At 47.5% G+C, this 9163-nt stretch overlaps 1 protein-coding gene across 6 annotated transcripts in view; it reads right to left on the bottom strand.

Annotated features, from left to right (window-relative positions):
- The window catches only part of adgrb3 (adhesion G protein-coupled receptor B3), a 120492-nt gene that overhangs the window by 54220 nt on the left and 57109 nt on the right, over positions 1–9163 (bottom strand). For all 6 annotated transcript variants that reach the window (XM_076018748.1, XM_076018751.1, XM_076018753.1 and 3 more), the window contains 4 exons: positions 5656–5820; positions 4728–4892; positions 1951–2115; positions 523–624 (listed from right to left, as the gene is read on the bottom strand). In XM_076018748.1, the coding sequence (XP_075874863.1) occupies positions 523–624; positions 1951–2115; positions 4728–4892; positions 5656–5820 (597 nt within the window). The remainder of the gene's footprint in view (positions 1–522; positions 625–1950; positions 2116–4727; positions 4893–5655; positions 5821–9163) is intronic.

The following is a 9163-nucleotide window of genomic DNA, read 5'->3' as shown; positions in this document are numbered from 1 at the left end:
CTGAAGGCTGAGTAGGAAAACAGGATGAAAGAACGCTGCACTCTCTCTCTCTCTCTCTTACTCTCTCTCTCACTCTCAACACACAGAATACGAATTGGGGCGAGGCCGAACTGTTTCCTTGACGAAACTTGTTTTTTTTTCAATGCAGTGAAATCACGGAGTGGCAAACTCTCAAGCTGAAAGCCCTCCCCGTTATACTTTCCCTACGCGGAGCAGATGGTGGCAGCGGTCCTTCATTATTCTTCATCGCTTCGCCAAATTAGGGGGATCGCAGTGGATGTCTCGGGGTAAACAGAACATCAAATTGGTGCAGAATCTCTCCAAACATAAAGAAATTGGCTGCCCGTACGATATCCCTTCCACCTCACAGTTAGTATCTCACTTGGAACTCGCAGGAGGGGTTTCTATCAATCCTCGTTCCACTGAGGAGAAGAAGATGAGGCGATAGGAGGAGAACTGGGAAACTAGGCCAGCGTGGCAAAAGTCGGGCCATTGAATGGGAGTCATTGCTCATGTCCGTACCTGTGGCGTTGGGCGGGCACCTATTAAAGGCCAGTTCCCCCGAAGGCGTCCGTCTCCACACCATGGACACTGCGTAGTCCTCGGGGCAGATCTCATACGGCGCTGCAGAGCAAAGCAGGACAATAACGTAAAAAGAAAGGAAGGTTTTTTTTTTCCTTCCGTACATGACGCAAGGATTTCTCGTTGTTGCTCGTGGCGCCTGCAATAATATGTGGAAGCGGCGGAGATCAAAGGTGTGTGGAGGCGTCTTTGGGTGTCGGGGACATCGACGCAGGAGGACAATATAGAAAAGCGTGTGTGTGTGTGTGTGTGTGTGTGTGTGTGTGTGTGTGTTTGTGTGAGCGCAGCGTTGGGAAGATGTAACTAGTTACAAATAGAATTGCCCTCTTGAAAATGTGATAGCAGTGCAACAATTTCATTTACTTTATCAAAGTAATGTGTAGTCCCCCAATTTGGGATAAATAAAGGAAATCAATTCTATTGCATTTGATTAAATTTTGATTACTTTTCTAAATTTGAAGGGAGGTTGTGCTGGTTGGAAATAGCGCTAACGTCTTTGTTGAGCGGGGGAACGGGAGCGGGAGCGCGCTATCGCTGTATCGCTAACGTGTCGGCAAAGTTACGTGGCGGTGGGGGGGATGGGGGGGATTATGACTGCCTTCACTGCCGGACAGAGACACGCAGCGGGCCGGATGTGGCCCGCGGGCTGTAGTTTGGGGACCCCTGCTCTAGAGGGAGACAATTTAACTGGCAGGTGAGCAGTAGGGGGCGCTGCAATTCCGAACTTGACAGGGGAAACCAATCAGAAGCATCAGTTTAGTATCAAATTTTTGTCTGTGTGCCAAACGTGAAGAAATTATATTAATAGTAAGTAAGTGACAAAATAGCTGTTTATCATTCATTTTTTCAGTGTTTTAAGAGTCATTGTAATAAAGCGCTAAATACCGTGAGGCCTCAAAGACAGTTGTCGTAACGCTTTTCTTCATTTTCAATTGACATTAAAACACTTTTTCTACATATCCAATGATATATTTTCCTCCTATGAGGCGGGTCACTGAACACATCCATCTACTCCTCCCCCTCTGTCAAACTGTTTTTAAAAATTAGTCAGATCTAATTGAAATTGTAATCATCAATCATTTCACAAGGAACTGTAATTTAATTAGGCATTTTTCCAGTAATGTAACGGATTGCAATTATCTTTATTTTGTCATTAAATTATGTTACGGCATTGCATGTAATCCCCAACACTGTGTGTGTGTGTGTGTGTGTGTGTGCGTGCATGCGTGTGCAGCGTGGCTTGCAGAAACACCCGCCACCCTCCGGAGGGCGACTCTGAACTCCACTGATGTAATGAGACATGTCGTTCACCCCGCACAGATAATTACAGGCCTCTCACTTACCCCCGTTATTAGCCCTGTGACTCACCTGGACACCGCTGGTCGCTGCACTTCCTGACTTCCTCGCCGCTGCCCTCGCACTGCTGCCCGGTCACCGCCGCTCCCTGACACACCCGGGCGCGCCTCTGCCAGCCGCCGTCGCACGACTTGGAGCAGCCGCTCCAGGGACCCCAGGGGTTCCACTGACCGTTGGCTGGAACAGAGCCGCGACGCTCGGTTACACCCGCGAGGTCGTGAGAAAAGGACAAATCGGGGCCGAGCCACTAACGAGATAAGAGTAATCATCTCAAGTCGCGGGCAATTTCAGTCACATCAGGTTCCGCGGCGGCAACAAAGTAAGAAATTGAGCGACAGTTTTAATTACATTTACTTCTCGGGCCTGTCACGCACCCAGCATGTGGTTCAGGAGCACCGCAGCATCACTTAATAACAATTAGAAGCATGTGTGTTTGTGTATGTGTGTGTGTCAGAGGTGGCAAAAGTATGGAGACTTGTGAAAAAAGTACTGTTTAAAATCCTTTCCTCAAATTAGTACATTCAAGTAAGAAAGTACACATTCTCAACTATATATAAGTACAAAGAAAAAAAAAATTTTTTTTTGCAATAAATGAAAAAATACATTTGTTGCAACAGCATGGTTCGAATGGCTCCACTTCAAGCAACAACAGTAATAAGTGAACTTTAAAAAGAATTTGTGTCTTTCAAACTCTTTTAAACACAAAAGCAACCAGCACGTTTTCCCAGTGAGTACAAAGCACATATATGTGTGTACGAATGTAGGGAGTAAAAGTAAAGAAAAATAAATAGTTAAGTACAGTACAGTACAGTAAGTATTTGTACGTCGTTACTTCCCACCTCTGCTGTGTGTGTGTTGCTTTAGTGCTGAAGCAACCTTATGGCTGGCGACCGTTGGCTTCTCTTTTGCCAATGCGTTGGAAAGACTTTGATGCTGAAGTTTGCAAAATCGGCCGCGTGTTTTACACCCTTGTCACTACACACACTTGTAGATGCGTCGCACACGCGCGCACACACGCACCCAGAGAGAGGGAACAGATGATCCGCTTTAAGCGGCGCCGTAAATCACACGTCCTTGCGTGAACCGCCGCGACAAGGTTACGACGCTCCACTCGGGCGGCCGCGCTGACCTCGTCTTTAAACATGCGCGGCAGCTTTATGTGCTGTAACTAACCTCTGCGGCTAATGCATCCGGAGGGCCGCCAGCCAACGCACACCACCGCCCCCTTAGACCCGCTTTCGGGGGGTGTTTACGTCTCGCAGGAGGTCAATAAGGGGAAAGAATATATGTATATATGTATATATATATATATATATATATAAATAAATAAATAAACGGCCCGTGAATCGGCATCTCGGAGTCTGATACCTCAACTGGGGCTGAAAGAAGCTGAAATCCTCTGTTGTGCCTGTTCGTTGAGGTCTCTCTTTTATTTGTCGCACTTCAACAGAGGGCCTGTTGCCCTTTGGCGGGTCAAGGCTCTGGAAGATACACTTGATGATTATATTAGGGGAGGGAGAGGGTTAAAAAAAAGAAAAGGAAAAATTGGGGCCTTGAGCGGACGCGGAGCCGACGAGTTAAGCGGTTCGCTCGTCTCGCTCTGCGTTCGATCCCCCTCACCTTGGAAACAAAAGAGAAACAGCCTAACAGTCGGCACCTCATCGAGTGGATGAATTGCATATTTGCAGTCCGCTCAGTGTGAGGCAAAACAGCAGCACCTGAAAATGCGCAAAAAAAAAAAGGAGAGCGAGATTTGCGCAGCGCTCCGTCGCCCCTTCGGTGCGATCAGACGGTTCAAAGGGGCTCACCGAGACCTCTAAGCCGACGACGTCGAGCCTCTTAATGCAGCCGTGATGTTGACGGGCACTTTGGACAGCTAACCCCGAATTATGGGAACGGCACGCGCCACATCCTAACTGGATTTGGCAAATCCAATTGATGGAACATGGTCTTAAACATTATTGTTGATTCTTACGACGCGGCTACGATTCTCGCCGCGGAGATTTTCGGCTCAGAGCGAGTCGTGCGTTACGGCGGGCTGCGTGATCGCTGAGGTCGGTGATGGCGTGGCAGAAAGGCCTTTTACACCTTCATTCATTTTTTTTTTTTTTGGGGGGGAGGCAGTAGTTTGAAGGAAAAATTAAACCAAACTGCTGCTTTTATTGTTAACGGCCAAATTATTTTTTCATTTGTTTTTTTACACTCTTGCCCTGCAAGCAAACACAACAGCCACATGGTTTTTGCTAAATGGACGTAATTTTGGTCTAATCAAGACAAGCTCAATCTCTGGCACTAACAAGATGCAAATTGTAAAAAAAACAACTATGATCTTTAAGGAAACATGTCAAAATACTGTTGCTAGTTGTGCTAGCTAGCTAGTTTCTGCTGTATCACCTCAGATGAGGCGCTAGCCTCCGTAAAAAAAAGAGTCCTCAAACTGTCTCAAATGTGCCCGGAAACAGCTGAGGTCCACTTTTAATCCTTCTAAAAGGAGGAGAAACTGCTTTGTAGGTTTTTTTTGGAGTGTTCCGTCAATGCTTAATTATTTGTGTTCCTCTATTTTCCTGGCATTACAAAATGTCACATTTTTTTATGCCCTTCATTTGTTCCACTTGCGGTACGTAAAAAGGCCCCCAAACTGAGCTTTGAACAACTACGACGGCAACAAGCCCACCCACCCCACCCCCCCCACATCCCTCCATCCCCTCGGTGCCGCTGCTGAAAGGACGACTTCAAATTTAGACATCAAAGCGGATGCAGAATTAAGAGGCTCAGGATTTTTGTGTTACCTGTGCAGTCTGGATTATGGCACTCTCTGCTTTCTGCCCAGTGACCGCGACACTCTGATCCCCCATGGGCGGCTGCTGAGCACTGCCTGGTCCTCTGCTGAGTGCCATTGGCACAGGTCACTGAGCAATCGCTCCAAGAGCTCCACTCCTGCCACTGGCCGTCCACTGAGGCGCCAACCACAACCCCGACAAGCAGGGGGAGAGGGATGGCAGACAGAAATGGGAGGAGATATTCAGATCACTCGCGTCTCGCTGGGTTACAAAAACAAAAAAATCCAAAAGAACACACAGCAGGAAACACAGTGACTAGACTTTGGGGGACGGCGCTGATAGCCCTTCCCATCCTACACGGGGTTAGAGCTCCGCCAGAGGCGGAATAACACACTTTCCTTGCAATTCACGGCCCTCATGGTGAGATTTAGATTATTATTGTTGGAAAAAAAAAATAGACAGACTTTCATTTCCTCCCCCACCACATCTGGGCTGAGGGGAGCGTGGGATTGAGAGGTTTTCACTGAGTCGGTGAGCGAAGCGCCGCTAAAAAAAAAAAATTTACTGTGCGGAAAAACTCATCATGGCTAATCTGCTTACCATTCACGAGCAATTGCGGGTAAGTGATTTCGGCGTCGGCATTACAGTAGACACTTAACAGGGTTACCTAAACCGCATCATTGTGTAAGTGCTTTTACTTCTAATGCCCCTGCAAAGAAAAAAAAAATCCCCCCTGCACTCAGACTAATTTATTTTACTCACCTTTGCGGCGCTCTGCTGGGAAATGATTAATATAGCAAGCATAAATAAGCCTAAACCAAGAGGATTGAGACGGCGTTCTGATCTCACCTGCCTTACCCCCCCCCCCCCCCCATCATTAAGCCCCGCCCGCCCGCCCCAAAGGGTTGGTCATTAATAAGAGCAGACGAGGCGATACCTGGGCAAAGGGCTATGTTGCAAAGCTTAGTCTGGGTCTCGGGTCCATCGCAGGCCCTGCCTCCGTGCTGAGGGGGCGCGCACATCCTAGTCCTAGTGCGGTGGCCTCGGCCGCAAGTGAACGAGCAAAGGCTCCACGGTGACCACTCCTCCCACACACCGTGCACTGCGGGCACAGAGAAGGCGTCAGGCCTGATCAATGTTTGCCCCCCCGCCCGCCGCCCAACTCCCAAATCCCCCCGAACACTCCCGTCTTGCTGTGGCATTAACAGACCAATAACAAACTCAAAATAAAGGGCCATTAATGGAATGAGATCAATTCATCACAATTAGCGAGTGAGTTGGGGTTAAAAAAAAAAAAAAAAAAAAAAAAAAAGCCAAACAAACAGATGAGAGGGATGAAAAACGGAGCACAGGGACACATGGTTGCGTTTCCTCGAGCTTCTGGCGCCTAGACGCGACTTTTTCACATCATGCACGAAGAGAAAAGAAAAAGGACACACATGCTAACCGCTAACATCAAGAAGTTTTCTTGGAGGGAGGAGCCAGTCAGTCAACGGTGAATAACAGAGACGGTCAGCGAGAGATAATCTGCTTTCGAGGTGAGGATGAGGAGCAGCAGGTCTGCGACGCTTTGGCTTCGTTCGTTTGAGTCGACATCCGTGTCTGACGCTGCACGTCGCCGAACGCTCGTTTCTCATAAACGGTCCACGATTGTAGTTCGAGCAAACGACCCATTAACGCAGAAATAACCAATCATTGTTATGGCGCTTGTTCAACCAAGTCATGGATACGATGAGGGGAAGAATTTGAAGTGGAGACTGTAAATATTTTGACACGCATTTCATTAAACTGTCAATTTGGTTTCGCGAGGAGATCTTTTTTTTTTTTTTGTTACTTTTTACATTCTCATAACCCTGCCATGCCGCTATTTTTAAACGGCGCGATCAGACGGGAAGTGAAGACTTCTTCCTTTTCCTCCCACATCTCGGTCTGATGTTTAAAGATTGAACGCTCCGGCTGACAAAGGTGCGATTTTTACATTATTTTTTTTTTTATCGCAGCAACAGTTTCACTTCGGCGAGAGCCGCTGAAAAAGCTCATCAGGCGTTACACGCCATCTGCTTCATCTCGACACTGGGAGCTGTTTTAAATTAGCGGGTGCTCATTATTAAAAAGAAAAAAGAAAAAAAAGTTTGGGTGCCACGTTGCAGAATAAGCGGACCGGAGTTGTTGTTTTTTTTCGCGATGGGATTGTTGTGTTTTTTAGCAAAGGACAAAGTTTAGCGTCCGCACTTGCACAACTCGTTTTGCTTTGACAGCAGCAGCAGCAGCAGCAGCAGCACAAAGGCGATAATAGGCCGGTGAGTGGGAGGGCAGACTGTGGAACATGTCTGAATGCAGGCAGCTGTTTTCATCTTCGGAGGGAGCCGAGGCCCCCGACGTTCCTGCAGGACGACAGTTTGTTTCTCCCGGCCGTCCTCCTAGCCCCTCTCCCCAGCCCTCCCACTGCAGCTCCACCACCCCCACCCCCACCCCCACCGCCTGCCTCCTGACCCGCTGCTTTGATGCTCCTGGCGAGGGGTCCCGCCGCGGCCCGGGCGTGCGAGTGCGCCGCAAAGAATTCCGAGTTCAAAGCAGGCAATCACCTCGGAATAGGATTCGGCCTCTGTGAGCTGCCGCCTTTCTCCCTCTGAACAGTGGCCACCACTCGGCGGCCGCGGCCACGCCGCCGACTTGTATCCGTGTTGCCGGGGGTAAGAGTCCTGGAGCCACACGAAAGGGTGGACACAGCGTTTTGCTTTTTTTGTTTTTTGTTTTTTTTGCCCCCCCGCAGTCATCAGTTTGCCTTCTCAAATGGTTTCAGCGGCGCCTTCCCGCGGAAGCCCGCATACGAATTTCACTTTTCTTTTTCAAGGTGCCATTTGTGCTACTTATGAATAAAAAGCACATGAGTCACTATGAATAATAGCTCGCTGACGTTCCCGGTGGTGCCGACCGTCCATTTTTTTTCCTCTGTTTATGTAACCACTGCGGCGGCTCGGGCCAAACAAACTGCAACGAGACTGAAGATCTTAAGAATCACACAAAGGAGAAGATCAAGATTTTCGTTAAGAATTTAGATAAAGTTTCGTTCTAAGTTTTCGGGTTTTCAGTTTTCAGTCGTCGCCTGCCTCGACAAGATGACTCTAAATTAGTTTAAAAACCGAACACAGTCTAAAAAAAGAATGTCAACGCAGCCTCACTGAACAAAAAAACAACAAAAAAAATGAACAAAACAAAAACAAGAAAACCCCACAAAACTTTTGGAATATTTTCCAATGCAGAATAGTACCATGCAGGTTTTAGAAATCATGGTCACAGCGTCCTAATTTTAGGCTAATTATTTTTTTAAAATAAAAACAACAACAACAACAACAATTTAAATATTGATGTTGGTCTTCTAGGATCTGATTCTGCCACTGAGTTCTGTGCGACCTTTTCTGTCATTGTCCACTGTGTCTGACGGACACATTTTATATGTTGATGACAGCATCTGGTTTTAGTCTACTTACGAATACAGCAAAACAGGAAACAACCACAATCCAGTGTGGTGTATTTAACGGTGCAGCAAGATGTTTTTCTCGACATCGTGCTCTGCTTGTTTGTTTGTCCCTCAGACATCAAACAAACAAACTTCTGCATTCGAGGTGCAGGGCGCCACCTACGAGTCATTGTGTGTTTTTACCGGCTGCAGCCGCATCGTCTTCAGTCTCCAGCGGTGCAAAAATTATCCGCAACATCCTTTGGAGAGAATGTAGACAATGATCACGACGGAGCCTCTGTTGTGCAGAATAGCCACTCCGGCTCCTCCACAATGTGGAAGGCTGAGCGCTGTTGTTTGGCAAAGAAAGCGCTGCAACCTGAGTAAAAATAGTATTTCCTGAAGCATTGGTTTGTTTTGTTCTCTGTTGAATAGTCAGCAGCGGCGGCGACGACGCGTCTACGGAGGCATCGCTGATTTCCATGCGCGGCTCCCCGGAGCCGCTGATCCCAAGATGAAGTAGGTGTGTTTTCAGCCCTGCTGACAAAGAGGTAAGGCTCCTTTCAGGCAGCCAGAGATGTGTCTTTAATTCAAGTCACAGTCTGGAGTGGAGGCCTCGCCGTACAGACGCTTGGGGGAGAAAAAAGGTGAATCGATCCGTCTGCCTTGCAGGATATTAGATATAGACTCTCTATTTTTTTTTTTTTTTTAAAGTGGCATCGTTCCAAGAGGGAATTCCCCCCCCCCTCAAATCCCTGCACTAGTTTTCTACTGTCGCATAAGAAAAGGTATTGCTATATCGGCTGCAAGTTTAGAACGTTGATTGGAAAAATATAATTGTACTGCTCAAGGCTGAATAGTAAAGTAAAGTGAAGGGGAAGGTTTACAATTATTTCCCCTGCAAACAGATCCTTAAGTACAAACAATTGTAAAACCACTCTGGGCTGGAAGCGGGCCGACATCTGCAGGTCCGAACCAAGAGGCA

This window comes from Nelusetta ayraudi, unplaced genomic scaffold (genome assembly GCF_046127955.1).
Source record: "Nelusetta ayraudi isolate G7.1 ecotype Tasmania unplaced genomic scaffold, CSIRO-AGI_Nayr_v1 ptg000008l, whole genome shotgun sequence".
NCBI lineage: Eukaryota > Metazoa > Chordata > Actinopteri > Tetraodontiformes > Monacanthidae > Nelusetta > Nelusetta ayraudi.
The sequence above is the reverse complement of the archived record's forward strand: the minus strand, read 5'-3'. Positions and strand labels throughout refer to the sequence as shown.